Below are 18,395 nucleotides of genomic sequence, written 5' to 3' on the forward strand. Positions count from 1 at the left end.
TTAAAGCCTTCAGTCCACAGAGAAACATCTAAAAATGCACTCTTGTGAACACAAATAATGTGGCAAATATCTTGTTAACATCCTCCACCCGACTTATTTCCTCATCCTGACCAGCTTTTCTTCTGGATCCCATCAAGATCCAAAATCCAGGCGTGAACTTGACTCCTCTTCCCTGAGAAACCACAGCGGTCTGATAATGTCTGTAGGATTGTGTTTAGAAGAACCCAACCCCCCCTTTTTATACTCGCAGACAGAAATGGGTTTTTACAATAAAAACACAATAATCATCAGCAGTAGACACAGAGGCATTTATGTTGTATCGGTAATAAGTTCATGTTTCCCATTTGGTGATTAACTATTAGCTGTGGAAATGTTGCAATGTGGCTGTAAATATTATTTTTATGGCCCTTTGTGATTCCTGTCCCTTGCACACATTTTGCAATTTATTGCTTAATTGTCTCACTTGTTGATTTTACAGTACTTGTGTTTCCACAAAATTGGCAGCAGCTTTGCCGAAATTTATTATTATTATTATTATTTTTAACAGAGTAGACTGACTTTGTGTTGGCGACCACCTCTTACTTCCTAATCCTTTTATAAACACTTTCAGCTGTCAGTCATGACGCTGAAGTAGACGCCCAGTTTCCTGTGGCAGTGACCTGCAAATGCCAAAGTTACACTAAGTTACACTTCTCATTTCTGGAGAAACACACACACACACACTCACTCACTCACTCCACAAATACTCACCAAATGAAATGAGCCCCTTTAATCACTTACAGTTTGTTTCAGTGTTTATTGTTCCACACCATTAGAAAAACCATCTGATGGAGCACAGAGACACACGTGGGACAGAATTGTTTCATGGCCGAGGTTAAAGTAGAAGCTGCTCTGCTCTCTGATTTAAACTCTTAACTCACTGTTGGTGTGGTTTTCATTTCTTTGTATATGCCTTTGATGTACATACAGATCATAATAGATGGACATTGTTATTTAGAGCAGGAACTCAGTGCTTCAAAAAAGATGTGTATATTTTGAAGCTGTCTTGTGCATTTTTGTGTCTACTCTTGCTCTCTAGCTCTGACTGCAGCCTTTGTTTTACAAAGATTTAATATTTAGAATTGAATTAATGTTGATTGAATTAGCCATATTTAGTGTTTTGCTATGTATCATTGCATCGTGTGTGTTTGACGGAGCACTCAGATCGAACTCAGAGATGTCTCATCCTTTTGCCATCCCCTTTAAAATGTAAATGTTTCTGAAAGTCACCCAGGAGGTTTGCACAACTGTGATCTGGAAAGAAGCTGTGATGATTTACCAATAACCTCATCCACTGGGGATGCTTTGGCCATATTTGGATTGTTGCGTCGGATGCATTCTGCATTCATAATTGGATGCAAATGGAAAGAAAACTTTTCATTTTGAATTAAAAAATGACCTTCATCGTGTGTGTGTGTGTGTGTGTGTCATTGAGATAATGAGTTACACAGTTAGTGTCGCAGTAGGTGTGTCGTCCCTGGAGTGAAACTGTCAGAAGGAGCGATTGCCGTGCCCTCGGACAAGGAGTTGACCGCTTGTGTATCTGTGTATGGATGGGTGGGGCCACCTCACCAGGAGTCCAGAGATGGTGCTCTCCCAAAAACACAGGAAGTTGCAGGGTGGGTTTGAAGGAGGTGTTTTGCAACAAATGGCAAAGGATCGTGAGAACAAAAACTTTCCAAGTTTGTGTGTGTTCGTAGCCATGCTTGTGTCATTACACCAGCTGGTGTTTGTGCATACAAATCAGCCTTTTAGTTTTGCGTGTCTGTGAGTTTGAAATAGTGTAGCAGTATTTTGTGTGTGCGTGCTGAATGTGGATATGAGCATATTGTGTTTGTGTTTTGGTGTGTGTGAGAGAGAGAGCGAGAGTGCCTTGGGTGGAGAGGAAATGGTGACACCCTGAGAGAGAGAGAGGGAAGGGCTTTGGCTGTGGCCTCCAGATTGATAGAGAGACACAGAAACAAAGCGAGGGAGAGCGAGGCAACCTGGGAACAAGAGAGGAGAGCTCAGCTCAGGTTGCATCCAACAAAGAGTTTGTCAGGGAGCAGAGATGTGAGTGGGAGGAAGGCTGAGAGGATGGAGAAAGACTGACGAGCAGAGACAGAGAGGAACAGGCAAAAACTGAAGAAAAGCAGGTGAACAGAGATACAGAAGAAGAAGAAGAAAAGGGGAAAACACCTGCAGAAAGAGGACGAGTAAGTCTGAGAAGAGACGCAAGTTAACCTGGACACAAACCCCCGTGGTGTCATGTTTCGGTCCAGCAGGTATCCTGATTTTCACGTTGTACAAAAACTGTGCCCAAAATATTTTCTATATATTGTTTTCTTAATATTTGAACTATTAAGACAGTCCATAGGTTTATAAATTGTTATTTGAATGGTTTGAAATGTGATAAAGACGGACTTACAGAAGTTATTATTGCAAATAGCACAGCGATTAGTGTCTGAGTGGAGAGTTTCTCATTTGAGACCTTGTGCAGTGAATGCACTTGACCTCCCGATGCATTGTTATGTTTGCTAGCAGCATATTTACCCAGATGAAACTGTGTGTGTGTGTCTGTGTGTGTTTTTTGTGCAGGACAACCTCAGTGTGTTTCTTCGTGGCTGTGAGGAGTTGGGATTGAAAGGTTCCCAGCTGTTCGACCCCGGAGACCTGCAGGACACGTCGACACGCCCCACCGCCAAGTAAGACTAAGCTTCAGTGTTACCTTACTGCCCAGCGTGTGTGTGTGTGTGTGTGTGTGTGTGTGTGTGTGTGTTTACACCTTTCATGTTAATACCACAACACAGTATCCAGCATTTGAACAAAGTAAGGGAAGCTTGTTGGAAAGTTATTTTCAGTCTCTGTGTTCTTTCAGAATTATCATTCCAGCAATTCAAGAAGTAGAAGAAGAACTAAAAATAAACTGAAATTGGATAGGACTGATTTAAGGTCATCAAGTCTCACATCAAAAGTAGAAATGCTCTCTCTGTTGTCCACATTCAGCATGCTTGTCTTTTGTATGAATTAGTGTTTTAATGCGACCATCTGATGAAATTATCTTTAATGTTTAATGTCTTGGTACTTTATGACACCTGACAGAAAGGGGGTGCTGTTTGTCCAAAACAAAATGATGTAAAGCTTGAAGGGTAGGATGGATATTAATATATTTATATATATAATATATAATTCCTGCCATTCTGCCTGCCAAGCAGAATAAAAGAACATTTTTTGATAAGAAGCGATGTCTTTTGTGGATTGGAGTCACAAGCCAATCCAAGCTAATGTTTGAATTGGCAATATGTCCGTGATAACGCAGGTGGATGTAGTCACTGTTATGAGGCTTCAGTTTGTTTTAAAAATGTGTGAATTGGAGGCAAATTAGCATTTTAATTAGATCTGTGCATGGATGGCTATTGGGGGCATTGTATTGTAAGTGGATGGACTGAGTGGTGATGATGAACACTTCAGTTGTCTGTTGATAGATTGTCTCTAATTCCGGCAGCACTTTTCTCTGTGTGTCATTCTCTGCATCAGACAATCAACCAGTTCACTGCCAACACAAACAAGTAAATGAGAGTCAATGGAAGTTTGTGTGAATCTCTGTCAGTAAAGCAACAATGGTCCGTCTGTGTGACACAACCAGCCTCTGTTCAAACACAAAAAGAGGCCGTACATCCATAACTAGGACCGTGACTCCCACTTTGTTTCTGGGTAACAAAACCAAGTGTATGCAGCCATATTTGTTTGTTTGTTTGTTTGTTTTTATTTGCATAGGATGGTTTAGTAAGATGCCATTTGAGCTGCAGTGAACAAAGAGGATGCTGCTAATGCTGCTTCAGTGTGTGTCTGTGTGTGTGTGCCTTTGTTTTTGTGTTTACTCTAAACAGTGAGTTGCATTGATTTGGCTCCAGGTAATGGACACGTGTGAGATTCATTTACAAGGAAGTAGGATCAGAGTCTTTAATGACAACAAAGTATTCGAGAAGTACCTCAGCTTTCTTTTTTTTTTTAGGAAATGCTCCTGAGTTCGGTCTCTCAGACACATTTTCCTGCTTTTTTCTCAACAAAAAAGAAAATGCTATTGCTCCATAGCCTGCTTTAAAATTGACAGCTAATGATGAAGAAATTACACAAGTTCAGCTTAAAAGCCTTCCAGCAGTAGAAAGCAAACCCATGATTAACCTTAATCATCTGCTGCCACCACCACCACCATCCACTCCCACACAGAAAGCAGGTTAGTAATAACACCAAATATATTTATTTTAATACGTTTCTACAAATGAGAAATATTTAACGATACGTGTCAGCTGCACTTGTTCCCTTGTTAGAATATGCTCAGAATATCAGGAATAAACAGGCAACTATCAACCTGACAGGGATCACTTGTCATTGTTTAAGTCGCAGTGTGGTATTTCCAGTGGTTATGTAACCATGTGTTGAACAGGATGCTGACTTCTTGCAGCTTGTAGTCATGACAGGAAACGGTTTCGGTGTCTCTCTGGATAGGTGTTTACTCTTCTAGGAAACGGCATTGAACAGGGAAGCGTTAAGTCGGGCAGGTTCTGGTACTCTATGAGGTCAGGCGTGAATTATCTCTTGTCCCTGTGCGTGTTGCTCAAAATAGATCCAGTTCCACGACAAGTGACAGTTTGCCAGACGAAGCCAGTGAGAAGAGAGGAGAGGGGCAACACTGTTTCCATTCAGGCGTCAAGCAAATTTTACCGAAGTTTTGAAGCCTTTCAAAAAACACACATTAAAAGTGTCTCCCTCACAGTTTGGTAGAATAAATATAATGAAGAACAGAAGTCTAAGTCCACAAGAACAAACAGTTCCTTCATGATTTGATTAGTATTGATTTGTTATAGCTCCGTACTGTCAGCGAGTGCTGGACCATATTTCATGCTTTTCATCTAAACCATCATCTGCAGCGCAGTCACAGTAACGATAGTTTAATGAGCCATCACACCACAGACGGCCGCGGCTGGACACTTCTGGGAGGTTTCTCCCGAGAGATTAATCAAACATCAGGACTTTCAGGTTGTTTTTTGTTTTGTTTTGTTTTGTTTTTTTATGGTAGCTTGCATCATCGTTTATTCTGCAAATGTGTTTCTATTGCAATGAATCACACTTTCTTTATTGGTAAAATCTTTGCTGCAAACGTTAAAATGGAACAGAAAAAGTCCAGATGGTAGCTGAGTGAGGTCAAAAAGGAAAAATACAGTGAAGTTACGTTTGGGGTTATATCGTGAGATTGCTTTAATCCATGTCATTATACACTTCTCTATTCAATTTGGAATATATGTTTAACATAAATATTATATAATATAATTCCTAAGAGCAATAAATAAAAACATATACTCAATAATGTTCTAAAAAATATTAAATACATTTGGTTGTAACAGCAGTTTGGAGATTGTATTTCTAATAACGAGGTGTCTTATTTTCACTGATAAGTCACTCATAGAAACAAACCCTCCGAAAAGAAAAAAGCAGATGTTTTTACTGGCTGGCCTTCTAAATATGATCTAATATTTTGTGGAATTCGTAGCATTTGTCCTTCAGGTTTCTTTCTGTGAGTTGACAGGCAAGAGAAGCTACCTGTGTCGCTGTTTATTTAGGCAGCTTCCAAAGAAAGGATGATGTGTGAGGAGGGAGGGCGCGGGGGCATTACACGTTGTTCCCTCCAGCTATTTTCACCTCCATGCACTCCTTTCTTTCAGGTCACTGTCATGGAAAACTCAACTGCTTTTAGGTTTCACCCGACTGCTGAGTGACTTCAGCTTTGTGAACCTCAGGCTGAACTTAAAGTGTCATGATATGTGCATGTGGCGTGTTTACGCACGAATCAGCTCAACAGTTATAGCTAAAGAGAAGCAACATGGCAGAGCTCACATGATTAAAGAAACCCCAATATGTTGCTTCAATTCTGAACTTTGTTCACTGGGATGTAGTTTGGAAAGTTTCTTCTGACTTTCAGTTAAAAAAAAAAAGAAAAAAAAAAGGCGTGGATGTGTGTTTTAAAACAGGATATAAAAGAAACGTGGAGTAAGGTTAAATAGATTATGTGTAAGACCTCTGAGTGGATGTCCATCAGATGGTTGTTGATAAAGGTAAAGAGGGAACCATCATGTTTTACTGCTGATCAGTCTGGGAAAAGACTTCACCCACTGTCCTCACAGCCAGAACGGCCCGACGCCCCTCTCTTTTATAATTTAATAACAATTCAGAAAATGTATCGATACATATTGCAGAACATTTAACCGGATGAATGTCAGCACAGATTTCTGAGATGTTTTGGTCGTAATCCAGGCTACGAGTTTATGAGGGCATTCAGGGGTCATACATTTGTCCCTTGTTGCCTTTTAACTTGTCCAAACAACAGTTCTTTGAATTTGAAATGGTTTTTATGTCCTGAGAAGTCTTCTTAAGTATATAAATAGTTTTGTCCTGTGAATATTTTGATGGATCATTCTTTATTTGGCGTTAGAGTGTCTCGTTTGGGACATCGGTGTGCACAGGCCGCTCTTTGTTAAGTAGATTGTTCATTGTCACAGTTTATGAATAGGACAATTATGATAATAGTGGTGTTTTTGTTCAGTTCACTAACAGATATCTGGTCTTATGTCTTGTTGTAGCGCTATGTGTTTCTCTATTTCTTAATCTAGACGTGTCTATTTTCATAACACGCGTGTGTTGGGATCAGTTTTACGACGACTCCATTCCACATTTATAGCTCTAAGTGGTGATCCACAAGATCCTCATCCTCTCATTTTGGCAGCCTGCGTGCTGCTAAATGGCCGCGGCACCTCCCAGACATCACTTGGCAGCCAAACCATCCGGCCACATTTGTGGCGTCTGTCAGTTCTGAAAATGTCTTTGTGAATTATAAACTCAGCTTCAGAAAGGCGCTCTTTGATCCAGCAGAGATAACACACATACTCTCCTGCTGTGTGTTGTCATTAAACACAACTGCTGGAAATATTAAATGAATAACGTCATCAAGCCAGAGGTATAAATGTTAAGAGTGTGGCAGTTCTCCTTGCGTGGGCAGGAGTCATTGCAGATTCCATATATTTTCAATAATTGTTTGTTTTTCGCTGCTGTTTTGCGTGGATATGTGGGAGTTGGTGAGTCTTAAAGGTGTCTGCACTTATATAACATATTTCATTAAACAGCAGCAGAAGTCTCACGATCTCTCTGTCTGTCTCTCTCTCTGTGTCTCCAGGGGAAGTGACTGCAGCCGAAAACTAAAGAATGTAAGTGTGAAATACTTGTGGTTCACATTTTGTGTGTGCTAAATGCATGTTTGAATGGAAGCTGTTATTACGGCCCAGTGTTTGTGTTAGTGCTGTTGCTGTCAGTATCTTTTCTTTCAGCTGCTCCAATCATGCCTGTTCCAGCTCTGCCATTTCTGTCCACCCTGCAGTAGCTCTGTGCTCCTCTACACAGTAAATACACCTGCTAGAAACCATTTTTTTCTGTCTGCACCGTCTCAACCTGATCTCGCTGTAATATTTCAGACTTGCCTACTTTAATCCATCCAGTCCTACTGCTGTACCTGGTTTCAATCTCTGTATTATATCATTTGTCTGTCTTTTAATTGTTCACATTTATGACCCTACTGTGTCCTCTAAAATGCATTTGCAACATCCCTTTCATGATAATGCTGCTTTAAGAAGTACAACACATAATACTGGCCCTGCCCCCCTCTGCAGTCTCTCCCTCTCTCACTCACCCTCGTCTCCGTCGGTGTGATGCTGCTGTGCACTGCACAAGTTAATGTCAAGCTGCAGAGCCGGCCTGGGCTGCTAGCTCATTCAACGTAGCTAACCTGCGTGGACACTGAACTAAATCAGCCAGCATCTGCGGCTTTGGAGGGACGAAAATAGCCCACAAACAGCCTCTGCTTTAGCCAGGATCTGCAGCTAGGACGTGCTGCTTCACCGTGGAGCTAGTCTGCAGACTCAAACTGAAGACTGTGTAATGTGACAGGAGCTGTGACAGGAGCTGTGACTGCTGCGTGTCACACACTGAGAGGTGAAGGAACTGCACCAAGTGGAATTTGCTGATGTGATGGTACAGGTGTTGTTTACCAAACAGACAAAGTTTAAAAATGAAAAAGCCTGTATTGGATGAATGAGTCGAATATTCCTGGAATCATGAGATCATTGTTTAGCAAGCGCAACTGATTTTGTGTGTGTGTGTGTGTGTGTGTGTGTGTCTTGTCACGATTGTATATCATGACATCATGAGCACCATTAAAGGGCTGTGGATTGTGAAAGGCGCTTAAATAAGCACATATTTTAATTTGTGGTTTTGTGTTTACACTGTAAGGGGATTCTTCTGTGTGTTTGCACATGGAACAAAGCCGTTGTTATTATTCCTTGGTAGAACCTCTTTGACAGGTCTTTCCACATCCGCCACAGCAAGCGGCAGCTGCAACTCCACAGACGTGTTTTCTTTTAATTCAGCTCATGTCCAAGTTTCGGTAGTTGTTGTAGGTTTAATGTTGTATGTCTAAATCATGTGTGCAGAACAGCGGATTCCTTTTTTTCCCCCCACACACTGTGGTTGTGCAGCAGGGATCAATGCCTGTGTGCCTGTAAAGCACAGTTAGGGAAGCAACTGAAACACATCTGGTGCTGACCCACTTCCAGTTGGAGCTGGCATAGATGTGTTCATTGGGCTAGTGACACAGAATTAATATACTCTGCTGCTCAAGCAGTAGCAACATGTCCAGGTGATTTACATAGATACAGATATACCAAAGTTAATTAATCTGACCATTAGCTTGAATGGAGTTCCGGTTTGAGGTGCAGTTCAGTGATGCTGATGCTCCGTTTGGGATTAAAGATGTTTCCTTTTAGAAATCAGCCCAGTATCAAGCAGAGAAGTGCTTTTTTAATATCTGTTTTTGTTCTGTAGCAGCAGGCCTGTTACTTAGCTCTTCCTCCGGAGTGTGTTTGAACAACAGAGGCTGTTTGCATTGACAGTATGGTTGAAATAAACACATTAAGCCTCACTGAGCTTTCTTATCAAAGCAGTCCCTGTGGATTTCCCGTTGACATGGACACAGTAAATATAGCTGGGAGCAGTCTGCCACCGTTGCAAAAGGTGCAGCTCTGTGTGATCTTGCTGTCACCACGGCCAATCTGTGCATTCTGCATCTTCGGTTCTTTGTCTGGCCCCATGGGGAGTCACAGTGAATGCAGAGGGCTTTGTCTCCTCAGTCACATACAGCAGTACTTTAAGGGCATATGGTCTCAAGCAAGAGTCAGACTCAGCAGAGCTGAGCGTCTTTAGCAGCTGACTTTTACCTGGTTACTGCATTGTAAGGAGCCGAGATTGAGCTGGCCATTTCTTCACTCAGACTAACATAAATCACTGAAAGGCTGAAAGGCTGTTGGGTGTGAGAAGAAGTGGCCCGTGGCTGTCGTCAGGGTCAGAACAATGACACAGTCTCATTTGTGCAGGACACCCTGACCAAAATGTGACAAAACCTCTGATCATTCATCATGTTTTTACCTGTTTGGAAGAGCAGTGAGATCAGAACCATTCTACAATCACAGTACGTGTTGAAGATTTGTTCATAGTGAAGTATTTGAATTCAGCATTGCACTGATGATGTCTGGATGTTGTGTTTGTATGAAAAGTCTGAACACGTCGCCTTGAATAACTGTGTGTGCTGGTAATGTGTGTGCTAACCTTTTCTTTCTAATGAATCTGGATATTTCATATACCTCATATGGATTACATCACTGCTTCCACACAGGTTGAGCCTGTTATGTTGTTAATACACGTAAGCGTGACTCGCACTGGTGGTTTACTTTGACTGAGGTTTTCATTTGATGTTATTATGGCGTCTGCATGTGTTTCATTTCTTTCCCCTCAGGTTTTAATCACCATCTACTGGCTGGGTCGTGCTGCCAACGGCTGTACTTCCTACAACGGGCCCACGCTGGACCTGAAAGAGTTTGAGGGCCTGCTGTCACAGATGCGAAAGGTATACTAAAGGGGGTAGAGAGAATATCTGTTGTTGTGTGCAAAGGATCGCAGGCTCGATTCCTTCTCTATTGAATAATCTATTGTGCATTACGCCGAATGTCTGGCAAGTGCAAAGCAACGCACCGCACCCAACATCCAGTGATGACCTCTGCTCATTTGGGCTCCAGTTTCATTGATCTCAGACTGGGTCCATCCCTTCATAAACCCAAAGAGACAGAAAGTAGCATTAGCTAGTCCCAGGACACACAAACACAGGCACGCACAACATTATGACAACCCCACTTAACCATGATGTCACCCTCGTGCAATTTATTCCACAGTGTGACATCCCTTCCTGTTGTATAAAACTGAGGACTTACTGCCAAGTCAGCACAATCACTTTCCCAGATGTTCACACATCGCAGCTGACCAAAACAAAGCCATGTTGCCATGGGGGGGGGGGGTTATAGTCGACCATCAGGTGAACACATTCAAAATTAAATTGGCACTTCCTAGTTCACCTACAATGATTATTAAAAAGACGCTTGACTGAATGAATGAAAATGATAATTGGAAAGAAAGAAGCAGGTGAATGTGGCCCAGCTGCACTTTTAGAGGAAATCTTCCTCCTCCTCTTTACAAACCTACAGTTGTCGGAGTTCAAGTGGTTTTGATTTCTTCTGCATCAATTTTTACATAATTGTCCATGAGGTTTCTCAAAAGTTAGCCAGATGAAAGTATCAGTTATAGGTGAAGGGAACAGCTTGTGTAAACTTTATCTATAATCTTGTCATTGATAAATTAAAAAAAAAAAAAAAAAGAGGAAAGAATCTTGCAGATCTCAACAGAAACTTGGCCATCAGGTTTTAATAGATGTGCTTACATCTTTTAGACGCTTTCACTTTGCCATGTTATTACTTCACCAATGTCAGGCAAAGGTAAAGCATGCAGGAACTCTATTATGCTTTCTATGGAACTTGGAAGCATAATAAAGTCTTTGTCAGGGGTCTGGGAGTTTAAGAAGAGACGGTGCTGAGGTCAGGAACAGGAAATCTTTTGGTGGACCGGAAAGGCCTTTCCCCACCTTCCATTAGCTGCACAGACATGTTTCAGCTGTAGACAGACAAAGGGAAGGGTCACTGAGGTGAAGAGAGAGTGATGAAAAGAGATGCAGAGGTTGATGGATAGATGAACATGTGATAGCTGCGTAGTTGAAAGATTATACAACAACTGATAACAACTGGGTGGGAGAATAATGTTCAGCATTTTGCATTAAACACCGTTTTCTTTCAAAGTGAGCATTTTTCTGTAAATGTTCAGGAGGCAGAGGAGGCAGAGAGCCCCAAACGCAGCATTCGGGACAGCGGCTACATCGACTGCTGGGACTCAGAGCGCAGCGACTCTCTCTCCCCCCCACGCCACGGCCGCGAAGACTCGTTCGACAGCCTGGACTCCTTCGGCTCACGCTCACGACAAACCCCGTCGCCAGACGTTCTGGTCGCCCGCGGCAGCAGCGATGGTAGGAAACTCGTATTCCCACCGAACATTCTCAATAAGAGATCTGATTTATTGCAAAAGGGTGATGTTTATAGAGTCGGCTCGCTGTAAATTGAAGGCTGCAGGTTAAATGTGCTCCATAGGCATTGTGTCAATTTATTCACAGCCATTTGTCCTGAGGACGGGAAGTAATTCAGTACCGGCTGTTTTGTTCGGGTCAGTTGTGGCGTACAGATACAGTATATTGATAAATGAGGTGCATTGTCCTCACAGTGTGATTGTAGTGAAGCTTGTTGTTCTGTTCGCTGTGTTTTCAGAGGACAACGCCCAGAGCTAGTCAAAGGCAGTTTGAGAGTGAATGATCTCAGTGCTGTTTTGAAGTCGGTCTATTTGTTTCATTATAGCCACATCCATATGTTCTGTGGAAGAGGAGAAATTCAGCACAGGCAGTGTTTGCAGTATAGTGTATTGACCCAGCCGGTAAAGGTAGTTTGTGTCTGTGGCGCTGCCGCAGTAAATCCATTGTTTTATCAGGTTATTGATTATTCACACCATTTTACGAAGCCGCTTCTGCATAACTGTTCAAAACATGTCCAGAGACCACCTTTATTTGATGCCTGTCTACAATGTCAGAAACATCAAGCCTGGCCAAGACAACAAATCACACATCTGCTCTGCTTTCAAACACTTTTCAGTTTTTGCGATACGAACTAAGATGACATCCAATGACAGCTTGAGGTGAAATAAAACTTGACATTTTTTTTCAAGGTTTAATTGCTTTCTTGGAAAAATGGTCCAATTCTCACATGTCCATTTGTTTTTGATCAGACAAGACATTACAGTCCTGTGTCATATATCTGCTGTGTTGTGAGTTTAACTGTCTGAGATACAGAACCTGCTCAGCGGTGCCTCCATTGGAGAATAAATGTTGAACATAATAAATGTTAAAGCTATGCTCATATTTTTTTTTGTTCTGTCCTATAAATAAAGCACAGATGTGAAGTCACTTTGTTGCATTTACAGATTTAAAAGCAGAAAGCAGAATTTTTTGAATGACCCAACTGCTGTTGAGAGGTCAGAGGTCAGGCTTGGTGACACCAATTAGGTATTCTGGTCTAAAGACAAAGTCAAATTAAATAATAATAATAATTTCTGCCCTTGGTCTAAATTTTCCATCCAAAATTGTATATGCCTGCAAGTCTGTTCAATCTACAGTAATTTTAGTTCCATCTGCATAGTTGTGGATGTGTGTTTATGTAAAAGACAGCACGAGAATGGACAGATGTCAAAGCCAACGCGCCTATCCAAGCGTACGGTCTCATCTGCAACTTGTCACCTTTCACTGAGGAATTCCCGTCCCGACGTTGACATGCACACAACAGCGTCTCAGTGTCGAGCATTTGAAGCTGTCGCCTGCTTGACAGCTCTCGTGATGTGCGGAGTGACTGAATGACAGCACGAGAGCGCCACAAAAGAGAGATGACGGGTCCTCATAGTGACATAGAGGAGGAAGAGAAAGAGGTGTGGTTGTGTTAATGCAGGCTCTTAGTGGTTTTTGATCTGACACTGAGCTGTCAGCAATGAGAACTAAGGAATCCTCAGTGCCGTGATAGTGAAACTCAGTGTCATCAAATGAGGTCCACAAAGAGAGAAGGAACTGTTGAGCAAACATCTGCTGAAATGGAAATTTCTATATCGCTCGACTTTGGAAAACTACAGTTGTCACTTTCATTTCTACACTTTTGGTTGTTTTGTTTTATAATTTTTTTTATTCATTTTTTTATTTCACTGAAATCATGTACCTCCTCAGTTTTTTGTTTTTTGTTTTTTTTTTTATAATTTTTATTTTCAGAAATAGATGCGCTCTATTAGTCTACAGTGGAAAAAAATCATAGTCGCCTCCACATCAACATCTGGCAGCACATAAATAATCTTTATATTTTTCTTAATAACATTCTCTTTTCAAAACCCGTGTATTAACACATGTAATTTAATGCATCCCACATGGGAACATAACTTTTTTACACAATATTAAGTTTTTCAGGACAAACTGTAAAACAGATGCAAAGTTGTTTTATTCTGCGTGCTGAAGTCATAAATGGAGCCCCTTGGAGGCTACACAGCATTTGCATTTGACCCTTTTAAACTTTTATGTCGATCTGTAAAAGGCTACAGCAGTCATCAAAAACTGTAATGTACGTTTTCATGTTTAAGCTGCATGTGGGAAAACAGAGCGAGGCCAAGCATCCTGCCTGACTCTGTTTTTGTTTTGAGGGAAGTGCAAAGGAAACTGCCGTCTCCAAAGCCCTGAGCTGCTGTCACCAATAGTCAGACTCTCCAAAAATCAAGCTGTTGTTGTGGAAATTGAGGTTTGAGTCACAGAAATGAGAGGACAGCTCTTCTGTTGTAGAATATGTACCACTACAAACCGGGAATCGTGTTGTTGAGCAGTAGTAGATTTTGATTTCTAAATCGTTTACTGTACATTGACGACCGCAATTAATCTGCGTACAACCTACAGACGATTAGTCACATTGACACGCAGCTTGTATTCCCACACACATGCGGCTGATCTAAAGTAACCAAAGCTGGAGAAAAAATGATAAATAAAGGATATTGTTCAAGTGAGGAGGCTGGTTGGAGAAGTGGGCTCACTGAAAACGAAAGAAACTTTCACAAAGGAACGCCATGGACAGACTGATGATGAATGAAAACATAATGGCTGTCGAATTTATTGATGTCAAAAGCCTTTTGTGGCTCCTTCACATTCAGGAGAATTGCCAGGTTACCTGCGTATTGAGTTCAACGTCTTAACAGTTATATACAGGAGCGATCATGTTTCTAAACCCCTGCCGTTATTGTAGTTCTCATATCAGCGCTCAGATCGGACCCAGGAGGCACAAACTGAGAACAGGATAACAATGGCGTTATCAGCCGATCAGAGGGAACGTCGAGGCTCTCCAGTTATTAACATGCACACAAACAGAACTGTGCCCTGTTTTCCCTGCCTTGACCTTTACACAAAGCCCTCTCGCTATTCAGGCCTGTAAACTGACTTCACCCCGACAGGAAAGAAATTAAAATAGCTGGAAGACATTTTTATATTGGCTAAGATGGTTACAGATTTGATAAATGAGGCGCTCGCATAGTAAAGAAAAGCCCCTCCTCCTCTTTTTATTTTTACAGGATGACACCCAGTCAGTGAAAGAATAAACCTCATTATGTCATCGGGATGGTTCAAGTAGAAAGAGCAGATCTTGGCTTTGAACAATAGGTTTCCTTTTTACCATCTCAAGCTGAGTTCAAAGCTGCTCCACTTTAAACAGATCAGGACACAGCCGCTAACGTAAACCAGCATCCTCATATCGTAGGGTCCTGGCTTCGCTCCCGCTCCGGCGAATCCTTTTCTAGCATGACCTACGATAATAGGTATTGATGCGGCCGATCGGTGTGGAGTGCCAGGACACTTGCGTGGATAGTAAGCTACTAAGCTGGGCATACCAACATCTGCAGCCTGTATCAGCACACTAACGTGCAGAACAAACCACCAATGCAACTGTTCCGATACAAAGGCCAAAAACGATGTGACAACCACCGCATGGGGACATTAAGTTACAGTAGGAGTCGTGCTGTCTTTTTGGTTTACATGCCGTTGACGCCAGATCTGCATTTCAAAACATGACTCAGAAAGCAGCACATCTGTGTCACATGACAGAAAGAAGTGAGTCATATTTTGTTGCTGCATGAATAGTGTCCAGGTTTTATCATCGATGTAACCGTAATGCAATTAGAAATTTAAAGGGAATTACTGTCACTCTTCATTTTTTTATTCCAGCTCCAGGTTTTTCAAGCACATTGAGCTGGACTCCATGGCTTTTACTTTTCCCATAGCAAGACTGCACGTTGATGATCATCGATGTGAATACGAGTCTGGTACTGTATGGCGCTGACCCACAATAAACGTTCCCTTAAGCTTCAGTGTTACCACATGTGTGGAGACGAGATCACCCCGTGAAGACATATGTTGTTCCTTAAAGATGGATAAGACTTAGATGGCGGAGTCGCTCATGGTTCCAATTGATGGGTTAAGAGTCGTAATTGAACCGTTCATTGTTAGAAGTGGGGATCCTTCAAGGCCTCTTTTGGACTCCGATCTGTCAATCTTTCAGACCACATAAAAATCAAGAAGTCTATTCATAGAAAGAGGGCTTGAAAAAAGTGACGTTTGTTTCCACCGACAGCTCTGGTTTCTCCCACATGCGTCCACTCAGAACCGTGGGGAGATTTCATGGGATAGATCTGGTTGAAATTGTGGGTTTATATTTGGAAAACATATACATTCAGTCATAAATTCATAGGTCATAGATTGAGTACACATGCATCCTCGGGGAGGGGAACTCCAGTAACACATGTGCCAAACATCTTTGCAAGGAATTTTTGGGAGACCTTGGGAAAAGCGAAGCTGCAGGTATCCATTTTCTTCTGTTTGAAGGTATTGAATTTGCAGCAGAATTAGGAAAGGGGAAAAGAAAAAAGGTCGACTGGTATGCTAATTGCAGATCACTGGAATTGTAAACATGTGACGTCCTCGCTGAGCTCGATCTCCTCTCTTCTGTGCGTGCTCTCGGGATCACATCGGAACATCTTGCAGAGGAATTTAAGACGCCGGGCAGGGAAAGTCCTTGAGCGGTGCACTTCTGCAAATCCAGGTGTTGCCAGTGCCGTTTCAGAGAGACGCAGTGGCATCCTGAGTGAATTCTTCCGCGCTGTAGGCTAGAATTTAGTCGGCTGGAGCTGCAATGCAAATTTGGTGATGATTTATGATCCTTGCTTTGTTTCATAAAACAGACCGTCAACCTGGTTGGGGTTGATTTATATTCAGCCACTGGAATGCACGGCACACTATGTTTTGTGGGTCTATATAGTGTAACAGCTTGGGGGATAAATTGTATTACATCTTGAGATTAAAAATCTGGGGTATCTGCTGTGAGACTCCTCATTCCTCTGCTCATCTTATTTTGGGATTTATTCCCTCCCTCTGTCTCCTGATCTCTCTCGGTCTCTCTCTGACAGTGACTCAGCAGCCTGGGTGTTTCAAGCTCTCTGCTCAAAGAGGGATCTTGGTCATTTAAAAAAAACATTATCATTCAGAGAGCAGTAGAGGCACTGTTTCCTTCATACCAGAGTATAGAATTGTATTCTAATTTAATGTTTTCATAAACATTTTGAAAATGATGTGGATCTGAAAATTACTTTTGAATGCCTGAATTATGCCTCTTTTCTTCCTAGCTTCCAAGCTAATGGAAATCAATGTTCAGATGGCAGTGCCCCTGCTGCTATGCTGAACAGCCTCCTCAGTATTTTCAAAAGTAATTCTGCATATATTGAAAGAGCTTCCAGTCTGTGGCCCTTATCACAGCACAAGGATGTGAAACCTCTTCCCTACTGGGTTTAGTTTATCCGTCACTGCTTCTCTGAGTAATGAGAAGGAGCTCGACATTCCTGTCGCTGTCTCTTGAATAATAATGTGGTTTTTAAGGTGACCGTCTAAAAAGAGCTTGGTGCAAACCTCAACCTGAAAGTTCAGTGGCACTGTTGATGGACTTTACTCCCTGATCTCCTCCTCCGAACAGGCCGTGGCAGTGACTCTGAGTCCGACGGCCCCCCCCACAGGAAGATGCCAGACATCCGTAAGGATGACATGTTGGCACGTCGGACGTCGGTCAGCGAACCGCGGACTGCCATGCCCTTTAACCAGTACCTGCCCAACAAGAGCAACCAGAGTGGATATGTGCCCACGCCGCTCCGCAAAAAGAAAAACGACAAAGAGGACGGAGGGCGTAAGAGTTGGAGTACTGCCACGTCACCAATAGGCGGAGACAGACCTTTCAGGTGAGTGTGACTGAAACAGGAGAGACTTGGAAATGTCAGTGAAGTAACACAAAGCTTGTGTCACCTACTTTGGTTATTCAGTTTCAAAAACTGGTGGAGATCTGGCCTAGTTTTTTTTTTTTGTTTGTTTGTTTTTTTTTATACCAGAGTTGCTTACTAGACAGAAATGTTTTACTGATTGGGTGGTGTCCTGTGCATTCATTCATATGAATCCCGAGTTTTTAAATATAAGATGTTTAATTATTGGAAACATTTTTGAGCATAGATTCCATAAAATATTGCTTCTTTCTGTTCATAGAATATTATAATTTACAACAAAAACCTGATGTCCAGCGGGCCTTTGTTTCAAATTCTGGTGTTTTGGGTTTTTTTTCTTTTTTTTTTTTTTTATATTTCCTGGAAGAAAAATCGATATTTCTGCTTGTAGCTAGGAGAAAAACAACAAAACACTAAGTCGCATAACATAATAAGTTTTATCTTGTATTTAAATCAGCGTGACAATTAGAAATGGAGTCATCAATTGGAGAGTAAGAAATTTTATCCAGAATTGATCAAACTGATGGAACAGTCTTTTTTTTTTTTTAATAACTGATTGAGCCAGTGATTTTGTCACAGTTCAAATTAATTTCATGGTTCTTAAAGATGTTTGGCAGGAGTAAGGTCAGTTTTGTCATTTTGCAGATGTGTGGATTGAAACCTTTCAGCTGTTGATTATTTTTCTCTATCCATCACTGTAAATATGGGAGAAGCTGATGGAGGCCAGATGTGTTTGTGTTCTGTTTGGTTTAGTTTTTTTTTTTTTTTGTTTCATATGTTCAGAGTAAAGCTGAAGTGTGAAATATGCTAAATGAACAAAAAGGATCGGGAAAATTAAAGGATGAAGGTTTTATTGGTATTTATTGGTTTGGCGTGTCACCATGAAATATTTGGGATGATGGATTAAGTGTTTCATTGTCAGTGGATGTCACTGTTGGAGGCTTCAAGTTTCTGCCAGCGGAGTG

At 41.7% G+C, this 18,395-nt stretch overlaps 1 protein-coding gene across 10 annotated transcripts in view; it reads left to right on the top strand.

Moving 5' to 3' along the window:
• The window catches only part of LOC115049496 (LIM and calponin homology domains-containing protein 1-like), a 74,231-nt gene that overhangs the window by 35,070 nt on the left and 20,766 nt on the right, over window positions 1-18,395 (top strand). For 7 of the 10 annotated variants that reach the window (XM_029511742.1, XM_029511745.1, XM_029511744.1 and 4 more), the window contains exons 4-8: window positions 2,617-2,723; window positions 7,247-7,277; window positions 9,914-10,024; window positions 11,326-11,524; window positions 17,136-17,394. In XM_029511742.1, coding sequence (XP_029367602.1) covers window positions 2,617-2,723; window positions 7,247-7,277; window positions 9,914-10,024; window positions 11,326-11,524; window positions 17,136-17,394 — 707 coding nt within the window. Of the gene's footprint in view, window positions 1-2,008; window positions 2,304-2,616; window positions 2,724-7,246; window positions 7,278-7,824; window positions 8,059-9,913; window positions 10,025-11,325; window positions 11,525-17,135; window positions 17,395-18,395 lie in introns of those variants that run through there. The other 3 variants (XM_029511748.1, XM_029511752.1, XM_029511749.1) reach the window with 3 other exon arrangements.

This window comes from Echeneis naucrates, chromosome 10 (assembly GCF_900963305.1).
Source record: "Echeneis naucrates chromosome 10, fEcheNa1.1, whole genome shotgun sequence".
Lineage (NCBI taxonomy): Eukaryota > Metazoa > Chordata > Actinopteri > Carangiformes > Echeneidae > Echeneis > Echeneis naucrates.